The sequence below is a fragment of the Chiloscyllium punctatum genome, chromosome 19 (genome assembly GCF_047496795.1).
Source record: "Chiloscyllium punctatum isolate Juve2018m chromosome 19, sChiPun1.3, whole genome shotgun sequence".
NCBI classification, from domain to species: domain Eukaryota; kingdom Metazoa; phylum Chordata; class Chondrichthyes; order Orectolobiformes; family Hemiscylliidae; genus Chiloscyllium; species Chiloscyllium punctatum.
In genome coordinates this window covers 61,639,021-61,656,149 of record NC_092757.1, presented here as the reverse complement: position 1 = coordinate 61,656,149, position 17,129 = coordinate 61,639,021, and the positions used below count along the sequence as shown (strand labels likewise).

Sequence of the window (17,129 nt, the reverse complement as noted above, 5' to 3'; positions counted from 1 at the left end):
CAAAAGAGTTACTAATGGTGGTGAAAGCAAAATAGAAATTTAAAATGCACATCAGTTAAGGTGTGAAAGGGAGAAAAATGAGTTATTTGCACTGACAGGAATGTAAACAAAACATATATAAGACAATGCTGCAGGATTGGTGGGGAGAGGAGGAAAGAGAGAGAGAATGCAAGAAAATGGAAGACAGAGATCATGTGGTCAGGCTTTGAAGCTGTAGTATTCAATATTGAGTCTGAGAGGTTGTAAGGTGCCTAAGTGAGAAATGAGGTGTTGTTCCCTGAGCTTTCATTTATTGTTAAGATGCTTATTGTGTATTGTTATTGCTCATTATAAACAAGGCTCCCTGGATCAAATGGCCTGTATCCTAGGTTCTTACAAGAAGTAATTGTTTTATTGGAATCTTCTAAAATTCCTTAGAACCTGAAAAGGTGCCAACAGATTAGATATCCTGATAATGTAATAATTCTAATCAAGAAAGAATTTAAAACAGAAAACAGGAAACTGTGGTCAGTTAGTGTATTATTTGTCATTGAGAAAATGCTCATATTCCTTGTTAAGAGGGGGTAGCAAGTTGTTTAGAAAATCTTTAGGAAGTCTTATTTGACAAATATTTTACAGATCTTTGAGGATGTAACATATAGCATGGATAAAGGAGAACCAGTGATGTAAAATATTTAGATGTCCAAACGATATTTGATAGGGTGGCTTATCAAGGTACAGAATAAGATCTTATTGTGTTGAAGATAAATATTAGTATGGAGAGAAGTCTGGCTAACTGACAGGAAACAGTTAGGGAAAATGAGTTACTTAAAAGATGGCAAACTCTAACTAGCAGTGTACTGAAGCATGAACTATTTATGAATAATAACTTAGGTGAAAGGGCCAGCAGAATTGTAGCCAAATTTGTTAATAACATGAAGATAGGTAGGAAATAAATTTGTGAAGAGGGTAAAAAGGGTCTTCAAAGGAACATAGATAGTTTAAGTGACTGGGCAGAAAATGGGCAGATGTGAGTATACTCGGGTGGAGTGGTGGTGGTTGATGAAATAGCTGTCCATTCCAGCAGAAATAATGGAAAAACACAATATTATTTAAATAGGGGAGGACTACAAAATGCTAAAAGTTAGCAGTATCTCAATATCCTTGTTTATGAATCAAAAAAACAGCAAGTGGTTATGAAAGCAAACAGAATATTGGCCTTTATTGCAAGAGGAATTGAGTATAAAAGTGGGATAGTCTTGCTACAATTGTGCATGGTATTGGTGAGTCCACACTTCAATTGATTGTGTCGTTTTAGTTGCCTTGCCTCAGGAGAGTTACACTTGCTTTAGAAGGGTCTCTCTTAAAAGGAGTGGTTGACCAAGTCATGCCAAGTCTTTCAATTTAGAAGAATGAGAGTAATCTTATTGAAATGTGTAGGATTATGAGAGGGCTGGACAAGGTAGAGTCTGATCTGATGGTAGATCTTATGGACAAATCAACAACTAGGGGCTCAGTTTAAAAAATTAAGATGGAGATCAAGAGAAATTTCTTTTCTCTAAGATCCTGGGAATTCTCTACCCATACGAGCAGTGGGGACTAGACTGTTGAATATATTCAAAGCTGATTGAATAGATTTTTAATTGATAAAGGAGTCAAAGGCTATGAAGGGCAGACAAGAAAATGGAGTTAAAGCTACAGTCAGATCAGTCATGATCCAACTGAAAGATGGACCAGGTTCCAGTAACTGAAAAGTCCATTCCTGCTCCTATTTCATATGTGTTCATGCTGGGGTTTGAGAGTTCATGTTATGGACAAGTTGATTCTGATGTTTCCCTGTGTAATAGCAGTAGCACTTGAAAGTTAAAACAATTAGTAGTTGCACACTATTTTGATACTCCTAAAACCATATAAATGCAAAGTATGTATTTCATCAAAAATATACCTCATAGTCACATGTTTCACATTCACATTTAATATTTCACTCAAGCCACTTCCAAAATTAATTTACAGAGAAAAATGTCCTTCCTTAGCCTTTCCTCTTAACTTGCTGGTTCATTACTTTTTTTTTCTGTGCCACAACACATCAAGCAAGAATGTTCTCCTATGATCACAATTAATTTCCAAATCCAAATTTAAACCCTTAACACAAAAGGTGTTTGATCATTGCAGCACCAAAATGTTCTGATCCCCAGAATTGAATAAACAATGAGAAGGTTCATATTAAAATTTGGACATCTCATGTAAATGGATATGAAATAATTACTTACTGGTCTCTGGACATTTTGTAGGCCTTGTCCACAAGTTCTATGGCTTCACGCACAGCACTTTCCACAAACGGACTGCCTAGGGCAACATCTATAACAATAACAACGCAGTTCTGAGCCAAACAGGTCATCACCTTGAGAAAGTTGGGGAGTGATTTGATGTGCCGTTTGCTAATTTTGTCAATTGAATAAAAAACATCTTGTTGAAAGTGTGACAGAGAATTGCAAGAGTGACTGCTTTCAGGTTTAATTGATGCAAGTGCTTCATTGCAATAAACGTATCAATTAGCATGCTTTGAAGCAATAAACTATTACTGTGTGGAGGCTCAGAAATGCAGTAGAGGACCAAGATAACTCGACTCAGCTGTGACAGCATCTGACCCGACATGTTGCCAATGTAGCTCCAATTTAAACTGTTATTGTTACTTTCTATTTATTGAGTGTCTTCCCAGTAGCAAACTTACAATTTGTTCCAGTAGTATCCATAAGCTATTTTCTCAGCTATGACAGCAATTGGGGCATTGCTACATTTTTATTGGTTCAATTTTGAGCATAGATTACTTGGAAAAGCTGAATAAACCAATCTGGAGTGGAGTACCCTGCCTGCAGTGATAACAAGAATCTAGAAAAGATTGTTTTCAACCAAGTGACAGGTATTTGAGGTATGACACAGAAATCACGCACAGCACTTTCAAGACATTCTCTTTTTAATTAAATACTGAAATTGAATATGTCAAAACATGATCTCACAATGCTTAAATGGCAGAAACAGATTGACATAGCATTGTAATGAATACAACAGATGTATAAAAAAATGCTGATAGCTCTAAAATACTGGGGGTTGTATTTTCACTTTAAGAAAGGCTCTGGAATTGTCATTTTTTAATGTAATTACGATGGTTTACAACTTACAATTTCCACAATTTGTAATTGCTACATAAATTGCAAGTTGAGATATTCCTTAACAGGTTCCAAAGGAGCCTCTCAGACTGTTTTGTAAATCAGTTACATTCATTTTCACCAATTTTACTTAGCTTGATGTTCACACTGAGGAGCACATGGCCAATAGAAACACACTGGTAAAGTGAATTTGATGATCACGGAGTTTCATTTCTCTTTTAACAAATCCAACAAATCAATTTTTAAAAAACTTTGCAATTTGCAAAATAAACTCACTGGCTAAAATCTTTAGATTCTCTTTTGCAAAGTTGTTGCCAACTGGTTTTTAAAAAGATGGTGTTCATTTTACTTTGATTCTACTTTTTGGATATTTATGAAGACCAATCTTATTAGAGCAAATCTTACTTTCTAAAGGATTGAATGCAAAAATATAACAAGTGAAAAAAAGTTTAGAATTGATCAAGAACATCTCAAAAGTTGTGCCAGAGTTGCTGAGTTTCTCTAGCACTTTGATTTTATTTCAGATCTCCAGCATCCACAATGTTTTTTTTGTGTAAACTTAGGAGGAATTCAAATGAGTGTTTGAAACAAAATACACTCATCACTAAGCGTCTATCAGCACTATACAGTTATATACAAGGCTGTCAGTGGAAGGGATGGCAAGTGAAGATGAGTGTTAACTGAGAATTTAAAAAGGGATATTAAAAATGAACAAACCTTTTGTGTTTTTCACTACCTTCCTTTCTGGACATGTTTTGTTTTAGTCTCTTAGTTCAAAAACTCCTCTGAGGTCTTCTGGTTATTCTCAATCAAATTAGTTGAATGATAACTTGGCTCAAGGGTTATACTGAGAGGAGTTAACATCTAAACATCTCTATGGGAGCGTCTCCTAACAGAAGCTCCTACAGTCCCGTATCCCAATGTCACAGTAACTCAAATACAGGCTTTAACCAACCTGTATCACTGGTTCCAAGAAACAATGCAATATATGTATGCCATTAATCTCCGAATCTCTTTTGTATTTCATTTGTTTTTGCAAGAAGCACATGACGCACTTTTGGCTGGTCTTCCCATTGCCACTGAGTGCATCTGAAAGAACAAGCCCTACAGCCCACATCCCAATCAGGTTTGCTCTTCGGGGGTGCCTAGTCTGAGAGATATCTGCCTGTTCTGGCATTTATACCAGTAATGGAAGCTAAGGACTTAAGTGGGCTTTAGTAGACAACTTGTGTACTTCAATAGGCAATGGGCAGGAAAGCTGTTCTCAAATTATCCCACCCAGACTTGACTGGGGCAGATGCTGGAAGGTGTTACCCTCCATCCACCAAACCTGTCAATATGGGAAGGCATTTAATTCTACACCCAGCGTGATTATCTCAGCTTATTACTTCATAGAAACATTTTCTTTATCTTATGTTGATTTAAAAAAAAAATACCCTATTGATTCCTGAATTTAGGATCGATACCGCAATTTGTAAAGACTGTAAATCCTAGATTTTCAATGTGCTCATTTGAAGAGTAGGTTGGAAGTTGAGGGGAGGTAGCTGCTTAAATCAGAAATGAACAGTTTCAGCAAAGATCAAGACAAGGAGTGATAGATGGGGCTTGAACAGATTTGATGGAAGCTAGCATTTTTCTGCTAGCTTTGAAGTTCTGAGAGGCATTATCAATTCAAAGCTCCAATTGAAAATGAAGACAGGTCTTTCAAAGCCTGTTAAAAGACATAAGAACGTTTCAAAGTTTAAAGTATGTTTTAAAGGTTTTAAAAATATTTAGACAAATTGAAAAGTTTACATTTTTCAGAAAAATATAAAAATGTTCAGTCATTATGTTCTAGAAGTATCCAATATATTTAAAGGTATTTAAATCATAGAGTTTGCTGACACAGACAACTTCAAAAGTAAAAATCATATAACACCAAGTTATAGTCTAACAGGTTTATTTGGAAGCACTAGCTTTTGGAGCACTGTACCTTCATCAGGTAGCTGTGGAGCAGGATCATAAGACAGAATTTATAACAAAACATTATAGTCTCGTGCAACTGAAATGATATATGGACCAAACCTAGACTTAACAGCAATCTAGGTTTGGTCAATATACCGTTTCAGTTGCATGACAATGTAATCTTTTGCTCTAAATTCTTTGTCTTAAGATCCTGCTCCACAGCTACTTGATGAAGGTGCAGTGTTCTGAAAGCTAGTACTTCCAAATGAACCTGTTGGACCATAACCTGGTGTTATGTGATTTTTAACTTTGTCCATCCCATTCCAACATCTGCACCTGTACATCCACATCACAGACAACTTCAGTCAACTACGCATGCGTGCTCATTGGGGGCACGTGCGGCTCTGCGCACTGATGTCATCGTGTAGACCTTATAAGGACGCCATGCACAAATGCGTTACTACACATGCGCAGGGAAGCGTGTGAGGTTTTGAACTGAGTTTCAGTTGTAGGGAGAGGGGTCTCGATGGGAAACCCTCTGAATTGAGAAGGAGAGCTTAGGAGCTAGGGAGGGATGGGCAAAGACAACAGGAAGAGCCCAGGATCTGGGAAGCCCTCTTTCCCCCATTATCTCTGTTCTGCACAGCCCGCTCCTTGACATCACCCTGAACCAACATACCCTTCCCCTGCTCCTGTCCTTTCCTGGATCCTGATCTTACTTCAGTGTAAACTTGTTATCTTACATTTCTTGTTGAATTCCACTATTTCTCAACTAATTGTCTTAATTCAAAAAGATTTGCAAAGGTTATCAAACATTGATATCATTTTTCAATATTTTCAATGTGGTGTAATTTGCAAACTGTGGCATGATTAAACAGTTTGAAATCTGCTACATCCCTCATACTGTCATGTACATCATGTCAGAAGCTAGAAATATTTCCCTTCTCATTGCTAATTTTCAACTCAATTTATTTGTAATTAATTCTCAGAAACCTCAAACCTGCAACTTCAGTAAATCTTTTCTGTAGATTATAGTCTAAATCAAAAGTTTCAAAAGACTCTTATTTCATAGTCAACACAATTGCAATCTTCAGATGAACATTCCATTAGGTAAAATCTTATTCAATGATTTAGATCCTTTTTAAAGGTCAGTGTTGTAATAGATTTCTCCATATTGAGATTGTAATGATTTTCTTTCCATTTGAAAATAACAATCCACAGTGCAGATTAACTCAGTTTGACTAAAAATGGAATTTATCAAATGCCTTCATTTAAGAAAAGTGGGTGTCAAAGCTTTGGGTATCAGGCTTCCCACATCCTAAATGACTTGGTGTTTATACTCAAGGTTTATCCATTTTAAGGGCATATTTTGTTTTTATTATGGCATCTAATTTCATATGGGGGCGGCCTGATGTCTCAGGGGTTAGCACTGCTGCCTCACAGTGCTAGGGACCCAGGTTTGATTCTCACCTCGGGAAACTGTCTGTGCGGAGTTTACACATTCTCCCCATGTCTGCGTGGGTATCCTCCAGGTGCTCTGGTTTCCCCCACAATTCAAAGATGTGTAGATTAGGTGAATTGGCCATGCTAAATTGCCCATAGTGTTCAGGGATGTGAATGTTAGCTGCATTAGTCAGGGGAAATGTAGAGTAATTGGGTCTGGGAATGGGTCTGGGTGGGCTACTCTTTGGAGGGCTGGAGTGGACTTGTTGGGTTAAATGGCTTGTTTCCACACTGTAGGGATTCAATGATTCTATGATTATTGCAAAGAATTTTTTCAGCTATCTCTTTTTAATTCTCACATTGTATTATTGTGCCTTTCTCAAAGAGAGATGGATTTGGGGAACACTAGTCTCTTCTTCCATTAGGAAATCTAGCAACCCATTCCACATGAATCAGGTTCAGTTCCTTATAGCTTGTGAGTTTACATGAGAAGGAATAGATTCGTTGGGTTTAGCCACTTACCCTCTATAACTCCTTCAGTCTGAGACAGGAGAGTGCCAGTGAGAAACACACCCAACAACCACAAGGGTGCCATTCTGAAAGAAGATAAGCAACATTAAATTAAGAACTAGGTTGGGAATTCAGAGATGATGTTAGCAATTAAGTGCTGATTAAAAAGGTGATCTAGAAATACAGATGTAATATTTTGATATTTGGTTCCATTGCATTAAGAGCAAAATGCTAGTAAATAATAAACAATTTTATTGATTATTGTGAGTTAAACATTTGTTCATGTTATATCAGTAACCAATGAAATTAAAAGGAGGTCTCATAAATGTAATAAAGATGTTGCATATATGAAACACTCAAAGACATGATTCACTTTGCATGTTTTGTCACTTATAGATTGGAATAAGATTTCCACTTAACTGTACACAAGGTGAAGAGACAGCTAAAAACGCTTAAGGTCAGTTTAGTTAAGATCTTAAGGATCAAATAATGAACAAAATTAATTTTGACTCAATATTACCCGTTCAATACTTAACATCCAAATTACTTTACATGCATGAGCTACAAGATTTGAAATTAGCGGTCAGACTGATACTTGCCTTGGAATCCCTGGGTCTGATCTGCAAGAATGTTTCTGATACTTCATCTTATAAACCATTTGGGTAGTCCCAATATTTGCATAGGAAGTTTGAAGTTCTGGTTGATCCAGTTAAGTAACAGTTAGAGTAAAACGTCATTGCATTTTTGTTTGCTATTTAGAAATTTGATGATTACAGATTTTTGCACATTCTATTACTTTAGGTGTGAACCAATTATTCAATTGTCAGAACAAGGCACAAAATTTAAGAATTTCAACTTTTGTTAACCCTTTCATCATCACCTTTTGTAGCTTTGATTAAGATTCCCATGAATGTGAAGACTCTGAAGCTAGCTTTATGCAACATTTTCTTAGCGTGATTTATTGGTTTGCAAGCTTCCATGCTACAATCAAAATTAGTATCCAGTGACATTATCCATGTTAGCTAATATTTGATCTTGTTCATTATTTGAATCATATGAAGACTTTCAGGCTGCTATGATATGCCTGAACTTGAGAGCATATTTACATTTTTGAGTCATTCTCCTGTGAATATTTAACATTCAGCACATCTTGGAAGCATCGTCTGTAAAGACACTATGTTGAATGATCAATTTGCCCATTGCATAGCACCAGCAAGCTCCGCATTCAGCGGGAAAAAAATCTAGATACTTTCCTCTCTTGATGTCTTAAGATCTAGCTGCAGCATCAAATGTCAGAGAAAGTTCCAATGTTGAAGTTTATGCAAGACACTGCATACTGCATAGCAGAGGTATGCTCATCTGAACCCAGCTTCAATAAAATGCAATACATGGAGTATCCTATATGTATTCAACTGACCATGGGAACCTGCGCTATAAAACATTCAAACTGATGCAAAGACATTCTGAAAGCCCCTTTGCTCCAGGTTGGACCCCACTACATGGGGTTTAAAACAAAACATGATTGAAAACTGATTTAAATGGAAAAGTACCTGTTATTAATCATGCATCATTTAAGGGGATCCCAGTCATTTCACAATAGGACACACAAGCACTCCATAAAGGCAGCCCCTTCACCCAAGTGTTCAACAATGACTTTTTAATGTAACATTTTGCAATTTGATCCGCAAATTCAGGTTTGGCTTATACCACAAATGAAATTACATTTACATTGATGGTGAGCAATTGGTCTCCTTGCAGAACATTCATCTTCTGAAGCAATAGGAAAACCCAACATTAAAGGTCTAAAGGTCAAACAAATCTGTGGATTTTAAGATGATATAAGAATCCACCTCCCATTGTAACCATCTTTGAATCAGAGCTTTCCCTTTAACATTTCCTTTTCTTTTCATCTTTCTTGATACTCCTTCCTACTGAGCTCCCAATTACCCTACTTTATAACAAAAACTACATCAACAGGAGTCAACTACTACATTTTGGCAAGAAAAATAAGGAGCACGCATTTTATTTGGAAAGTAAGGACCTAAATATGATCAAAGAACCAAAGGATCTGGGAATGCAAATGCATTGATGACTGAAAGCTGTGACACAGGTCAGTCAAGCCACAACAATAAAATGCGCTCGGTTGAATTTACTTTTTGAGGGATAAAATTGAAATAATAAAGTTTGTTAGACTATAACTTTGAGTACAGTTTTGTTGCCATTTTAGAAAAGAATAGGCAGCTATTCGAGAGAATGTAAAAGTGATGTAATGATTCCAGAACGACAGGATTATTTCCATCAGGAAAGGATGAGCAGGCTTGGTTTCTTTTCCATTAAAAAGAGGAAGTCAAAAGCTGATATTTTATGGAAGTACATCCTCAGCCACCACGAGGCACTATAACACTCAAAAGGTTTTTAAAAAGGCGAATCGAAAAGGATACAAATATTATATGAACCGATTTTAAATCAGCAGCATTGCTGGAGAGATAGCAATAATCCCAATGTTTTGGATCCTGAGATGAGGATTGAATTGACCTGCTCTGTATTTTCAGAAGCTTCAGTCTTCACTTTAAGGTATTACAAACAGCAACTCAAATTTATGCCCGATCATGTGGTGTAAGCAGAGCTACCATTTGTAATATGTAGACAGTAAACTACATATCATGCAGTCAGCATATCTCATAAAGAGGTATGGGATTGAATCTTCAATCCTTTTAGCTAAGTGCAAATTGATGGAGGCCTTCTCGCTGTAAGGCTGAGTGGATTTTCTCACCATATTTGACCAAGCTCACTGCGTTAATTGGCTTTTCCATGGTTATGAAATGTATCTCGTCTGATCACCTGTGGCCATGCCAACTTTAAGAGCCTGTTGCTCACCTGGAAGAGTGCTAGCATTTGGCAACTCTCCTGCTCAGTGAGGAGACATAGCAGACTGTCACTGTGTCTATCTGAGAGGGAACTGGAGTTTCTGATCAATGGGTAGTGAAGTGGAGACACGTTCTAATTCTGGAGGACGGTGACAGGAGGCTATGCCACTAGATGAGAACAGCATGGTTGGAGATCTCCACCTGGCCATTTCTGTCTCTACTATGTGAAGACCCTTGCATTCTGAAAGATGGCCAATCACCTTCTCCCCTCTCTACCAGGGCCATATCATGTGTTCAAAGGCAATATTGTTTCCAAGGCATTGGAGTGATGCCAGGAAAGTTGGTTATGCTTCCCTGATTGTCAGATGCTAATGTCCATGGTGGAAAGGTATTTGCTGCTGGTGCTCTTAGATCATTCCCTGCTCTGCAGTTTGTGGACAAAGGGAGATTATTTGGAGGAGGTGGAAATCTGGATCCAGCAAATACGTGCTCTGGTTTCCATGTCAGATTTTCCCCGGAGATAATTTGTTGGGGAGTGTTTGGTAAAATTGCAATTGAAATATTAATGAGGCAAGAGAAACATGCTGGAATCTGAAACAGTCACTGAGAACGCCAGAGTAACTCAGCAATAGGATTAGCATCTGTCGAGAGACAAACGGAGTTAGCATTTTGAGTCTGGTATGTCTCATTTTCAGAATTCCAAACAAAGAGACATATCAGACTTAAAACATTAACTCTGTTTCTCTCTCCACAGATGCAGCCAGAGCTACTGAGTTTGTCCAGCACTCTTGGTGTTTGTTGTTAACTAGGCAAATTATGCTATTAACAAGGGTCTTGACAAGTGTCAATCACTGTCGAAGAGTGTGTTGCTGGAAAAGCACAGCGGTCAGGCAGCATCCGAGGTGCAGGAGAATCGATGCTTCAAACATAAGCTCTTCATCAGGAATGAAGAAAGTCAATCACTGTTAATTGGCAACTCACCGTTATCAGGTAAGAATCTCACCATGGCACTTGTGAAAACCAGGTAAGTTGGGATGAGATGATGTTGAGATTAACCTCACATTACTTCTAATGCAATTCTGCACATATTTCACCATAGCCTACACTGTATCACTCAGATTCCTCTAAGATTCCACTAAAGGTGTTTAAAATCTACAGGTGTCATGCCTCTGATTGTTCATTTCAGTTAACTACTCAGTATCTTCTTGGCACAACAACAGATGTAACCAAATTGGATAACTTCAGCATAGACTGGATCATATGTTGATATACGAGTTGTACTATTCCTTTTTAAGTCATTTTTAATTAACAATCACATTTTTATAGCAGGTGTGGGAAGTTTAAGTTGCATTAGACATGAAAAACAAATCAAAATTTGAAGCACTGCACTGCTTGTTAAAGGTTCAAATTGAAACAAAGGCACTAAAGTGGTTTACACAGAACTAAGATGCATAAATTGAGTGAAGTATTATGTTCAAGAGCAACTGAAGAATGCTTTCAATTCATTAGGACAATTAAACAAAGTATTCTGGAACATCTGCATCTCAATGATGGTGGAATCCAACACAAGAATACAAAAGACTACACTGAAGTGTTTCAAACCATCCTCAGCCTGCAGTTCTGAGTAAATCATCTATTCCAGGTTTTTTCTGAGATCTCTGTCATACAGAAGCTAATTCAATTTAGTGTACACAGTATTAAGTGGCTGACTGCACTGGACAAAACATAGACTATGGATCCTGATCATATCCTAGACATATCGCAAAAGCCTTGTGTGCTAGTGTAGCCATGCTTCGAGCCAAACTCTTCCAGTATAGCTACAATAATGACATTGACCTGTAAATGTGAAAAATTTTCCAGGTATATCCTGTACACAAGAAGCAGCACAAATCCAAACCACCCCATGAGCCAACAGTCAATCATTAGCAAAATGATGGTGGCTTGACTTCTTTGTTGACAATTTTATCAAATGGCACTTACTCATCAAATGTAATTTCACTCTATGTCCAGTTTGAGTTTCACTATGACCGCACATTATCACAGCCTTAAATAAAAACAGACTGCTTTGAAAACATTTGTAGCAGGTCAGGTAGCATCTGTGGAGTAAAACAGAGTTACTTTTTCTGAAATGATATTATTGTCTAGGACGTTGCCTACCTTTTTGAGCCCCTGCCAGCTTCTGCAATCTTCTGCCCAGAATGAAAGTGAGAGAAATGCATTAAACGTGGCCCTTAACCTTCATTTTATTTGTGGAGGAAAGATTATGTGATAAGTCTAAGGGGAAGTTAATTGAAGCTAATTGTGCAACTGAGTTAATGGGGAATGAATGTATCAGATGAAGTGTAACAGAAAGGAATTAAGAAATGGGAGGTATAAGATTCTATTAAACGTATGAACGAACATGGACTATGGCGAGATTAATGGCAGAATTGTATAAGCAATTTAATTCAGCTCATCTTGATGTCAGCAGCAACTTCTTCCATCTCTGATACATTTGCAGAGTGGTGAGATGAAGTAATTGCTAGGCAGTGACAAGTTGGCAGTTCATTGGGATTAAAGATTGTTAAACACTTCAGTAATTTTGACTCATTAATATTCAGCTTTCTATCTAACCAAACACATCAGATAAGACACTTGTTGAGAAAATTCAACATGGAAATCAGAGCACATACCTGACAAATTCAGCTTGCCACTGGCTGTGACGAGCTTCTACTTTGGCAATGATATCCCACATTTCTCAATCCCTCTCAGCCATCATCTAATCCACTGACATGTTTAAGAGCTGCACACTCACATTACAGACCGGACAGGCAGCTTTCCCTTAAAGGCTGTAGCAGGGATACCATGTGTAGGGACAAGCACTCAGCTCACAAACTGGACCAGGCTGCTTCTTAGGGCTTTTCTGTTGCTCTCTTAGCATTTGGTCACTTAGCACCTACCTGCATACTCATAGCATCCATCCATTACCTTCTCATCCATGAATTACACAGTTTCACAGCCAAGTAGAATGTCTGCTAGTCAGCAGTCCTCAGTCAAGACAGCACACATCTTGTGTGATACATTAGTGCCATGTTTTCCATGTGCTAGCAGTTTTCATGCCAAACGCACTGTATGTGGAGCAAGTGAGCAGCCATGTCCCAAAGTACTGGGGGAGTAGTTCTGAGTTAGATCTACAGAGGTGCATGCCAGTCAATTGTGAGCCACTGTGGCAGAAAGGAGACTTGGAAACTTATTTGTAGAGAGTGGGGAATGCAGGTTGGAAGAGGAAATCACAGTTGTGAAATGAGGCAACAATATTTGGAAGAGGTGAAGTGGCAAAGCATAGAGAGGGAGGGGGTGGGGTCATACAGGAGTTGGGTGATCAACAACAGTTCAGATTAGCCTGGCTTCAAGTAGGGGAACAGATTATGGTCATCATGTATGCTAAAGGCTGAGCTGAAGAAAGGTGAGGAGATGGAGTGTCATGTAGACAGGATGGTGAGGACTTGGCATGAGAGAAGCCTATAAGGTTCATGAGAACAGTGATAGGGAAGGGGAATCGGGATGTTAAGCAGGTCATCACAAAATGAGGCAGAGATTGAATGTAATCGCTGATGAGTGCTCACTATCGGCTTCCGTCTCGCTGGAATTTGAATGAGCTTGATGTGAAGGGAATCAGCTGTGACCAGACCAGGAATGGATGCAGTAAATATATCAACGTGTGAAGGAGATAGCTGCAAGGGCTTCTAGCATGAAATGTTTTCAAGGGAAGTCACATTGCATGTGGAACCAGACACTGTAGAGATCACAGACCTGAGGAATCTCGAATTCCTGGGATCCTAATACATTGGCCCCATGTACAACTCCTTGCCCAAGTTATCAGTGACCACCTTATTCACACAAGCATCTTTGCCACATTGAGGCAAAGGAATGAGTAGGAACATTCCACTATGTGGGTCAATGATGTGGCAGAGCCCTCTGTCCCTAAATGCCTCATTATATGCCCCTCCCATGATATGATCTTCCTGTGCTATGTGAGAAGTCATGGACACTTTCAGTTTCCCTGATGACCATGTGTACAACAAGTCTGGCCAGCTGCAGCTATTGGCTAACCATATTTCAGAGCGGGTGCAGTCACTGAGGAGCTTCCGTGATGCTGAGATGATCATGGACAGCACATTTGATGAGGTTGGCTCTCCACAGGTGAAGACTGAACAGAGAGAAAGGGAATGGTTGATTACCAGACAGAGGAGAGGAAGGCAGGACACCCTTGTAACTGAGGTAAAAACAAGGGCTGCAGATGCTGGAAACCAGGGTCTAGGTTAGATTGGTGCTGGAAAAGCACAGCAGGTCAGGCAGCATCCAAGGAGCAGGAAAATCGACATTTCGGGCAAAAGCCCTTCATCAGGAATAGAGCTGATGAAGGCCTTTTGCCTGAAACGTCGATTTTCCTGCTCCTCGGATGCTGCCTGACCTGCTGTGCTTTTCCAGCACCACTCTAATCTAGATCCCTGTAACTAATCCCTCTCTAATGACTTACCAGGGGTAAGCAACGAGGTTCAGGCCTCTGGCACAGAGCCTGTCCCCGTTGCTCAGAAGAGAAGGGTGGTGAAAGGTAGAGCGATAGTTATTGGGGACTCAATAGTGAGGGGCACAGATAGGCGGTTTTGCGGGGGCGACAGAGACTCACAATTGGTATGTTGCCTCCCAGGTGCAAGGGTACGTGATGTCTCTGATCGTGTTTTCCGGGTCCTTAAGGGGGAGGGGGAGCAGCCCCAGATCGTGGTCCACGTTGGCACCAACGACAAAGGTAGGAAGAGGGGTGAGGATGTTAGACAGGCTTTCAGGGAGCTAGGTTGGAAGCTCAGAGCTAGAACGAACAGAGTTGTTGTCTCTGGTTTGTTACCCGTGCCACGTGATAGAGAGTCGAGGAATAGGGAGAGAGAGGAGTTAAATGCGTGGCTACAGGGGTGGTGCAGGAGGGAGGGATTCCGGTATTTGGATAACTGGGGTTCTTTCTGGGGAAGGTGGGACCTCTATAAACAGGATGGTCTGCACCTGAACCTGAGGGGCACCAGTATCCTTGAGGGGAGGTTTGCTAGTGCTCTTTGGGAGGGTTTAAACTAACTCTGCAGGGGCATTGGGAACCTGGAGTGTAGCTTTAGGGTACAGGACCTGGAGTGTAGGGAGGTTAGGAACATGGCATCGATCTCGAAGGAGGGTGCCTGTAAACAGGAAGGTGGCTTGAAGTGTGTATACTTCAATGCCAGAAGTATAAGAAATAAGGTAGCTGAGCTTGCAGCATGGGTTGGTACCTGGGACTTCGATGTTGTGGCCATTACAGAGACATGGGTAGAACAGGGACAGGAATGGCTGTTGCAGGTTCCAGGGTTTAAATGTTTTAGTAGGGTCAGAGATGGGGGTAAAAGAGGGGGAGGTGTGGCATTGCTTGTCAAGGATAGTATTACAGCAGTAGAAAGGGTGATGGAGGAAGACTTGCCATCTGAGGTAGTTTGGGCGGAGGTTAGAAATAGGAAAGGTGAGATCACCCTGTTCGGAGTTTTCTACAGGCCTCCTAATAGTCCGAGAGAATAAGAGGAAAGTATTGCGAGGATGATTCAGGAGAAGAGTGAAAGTAGCAGGGTGGTTGTTATGGGGGGCTTTAACTTCCCAGATATTGACTGGGAAAGCTATAGCTCGAGTTCGTTAGATGGGTCGGTGTTTGTCCAATGTATGCAGGAGGGTTTCCTGACACAATATGTAGACAGGCCAACAAGAGGTGAGGCCATACTGGATTTGGTTCTAGGTAATGAACCAGGCTAGGTGTTAGACTTGGAGGTAGGTGAGCACTTCGGGGGCAGTGACCACAACTCGGTGACTTTTACTCTAGTGATGGAGAAGGATAAGTGTGCACTGCAGGGCAGGAGTTATAGCTGGGGGCAGGGAAATTATGATGCGGTGAGGCATGACTTAGGATGCGTGGATTGGAAAAAGAGACTTCAAAGGAAGAACACAAATGATATGTGGAGATTGTTCAAGGAACAGCTAATGGGTGTCCTTGATAAGTATGTACCAGTCAGGCAGGGAGTAAAGGGTCTTGTGAGGGAGCCGTGGTTTAACAAGGAATTGGAATCCCTTGTGAAAGGGAAGAGGGCGGCCTATGTAAAGATGAGGCGTGAAGGTTCAGTTGGGGAGATTGAGAGTTATAAGGTAGCCAGGAAGGATCTAAAGAGAGAGCTAAGAGCAGCGAGAAGGGGACATGAAAAGTCCTTAGTTGGTAGGATTAAGGAAAACCCAAAGGCTTTCTATAGGTATGTCAGGAAGAAAAGGATGACTAGGGTAGGTATCGGTCCAGTCAAGGATAGTAGTGGGAAGTTGTGTGTGGAGGCGGAGGAGATCGGTGAGACACTAAATCAATACTTTTCGTCAGTATTCACTCAGGAACAGGACATTGTTGCCGATGTGAATACTGAGTCACAATTAATTAGAATGGACGGCTTTGAGGTATGTAGGGAAGAGGTGTTGGAAATTCTGGAAAGGATGAAAATAGATAAGTCCCCTGGGCCTGATGGCATTTATCCTAGGATCCTCTGGGAAGCTAGGGAGGAGATAGCGGAGCCATTGGCCTTGATTTTTATGTCGTCGTTGTCTACGGGAATAGTGCCAGAAGACTGGAGGATAGCGAATGTGGTCCCCTTGTTCAAGAAGGGGAGCAGGGATAGCCCGAGTAACTATAGGCCAGTGAGTCTCACTTCTGTTGTGGGCAAAGTCTTAGAGAGAATTGTAAGGGATAGGATTTATGAACATCTGGATAGGAATAATGTGATCAAGGATAGTCAGCATGGTTTTGTGAAGGGCAGGTCGTGCCTCACAAACCTTATTGAATTCTTTGAGAAGGTGACCAAGGAAGTGGATGAGGGTAAAGCAGTAGATGTGGTGTATATGGATTTTAGCAAGGCATTCGATAAGGTACCCCATGGCAGGCTAATGCAAAAACTACGGAGGTATGGCATTGAGGGTGCATTAGAGGTTTGGATTAGGAATTGGCTGGCTGGAAGAAGACAGAGGGTAGTAGTTGATAGTATAGGTTCATCTTGGAGCGCAGTTACTAGCGGTGTTCCACAAGGATCTGTTTTGGGACCATTGCTGTTTGTCATTTTTATAAATGACCTGGAGGAGGGGCTTGAAGGCTGGGTGAGCAAGTTTGCGGATGACACGAAAGTTGGTGGAGTAGTGGACA

The 17,129-nt window shown here is 40.1% G+C and overlaps 1 protein-coding gene across 2 annotated transcripts in view; it reads right to left on the bottom strand.

Moving 5' to 3' along the window:
• The window catches only part of LOC140491399 (myeloperoxidase-like), a 49,819-nt gene extending 37,706 nt beyond the window's left edge, over positions 1-12,113 (bottom strand). Inside the window, exons 1-3 of one of the 2 annotated variants that reach the window (XM_072589518.1) lie at positions 12,068-12,113; positions 7,056-7,129; positions 2,250-2,337 (exon numbers count right to left, since the gene is read on the bottom strand). In XM_072589518.1, coding sequence (XP_072445619.1) covers positions 2,250-2,337; positions 7,056-7,128 — 161 coding nt within the window. In that variant the 5' untranslated portion in view covers position 7,129; positions 12,068-12,113. Of the gene's footprint in view, positions 1-2,249; positions 2,338-7,055; positions 7,130-7,642; positions 7,708-12,067 lie in introns of those variants that run through there. The other variant, XM_072589517.1, reaches the window with a different exon arrangement.
• Positions 12,114-17,129: the final 5,016 nt, after the last annotated feature.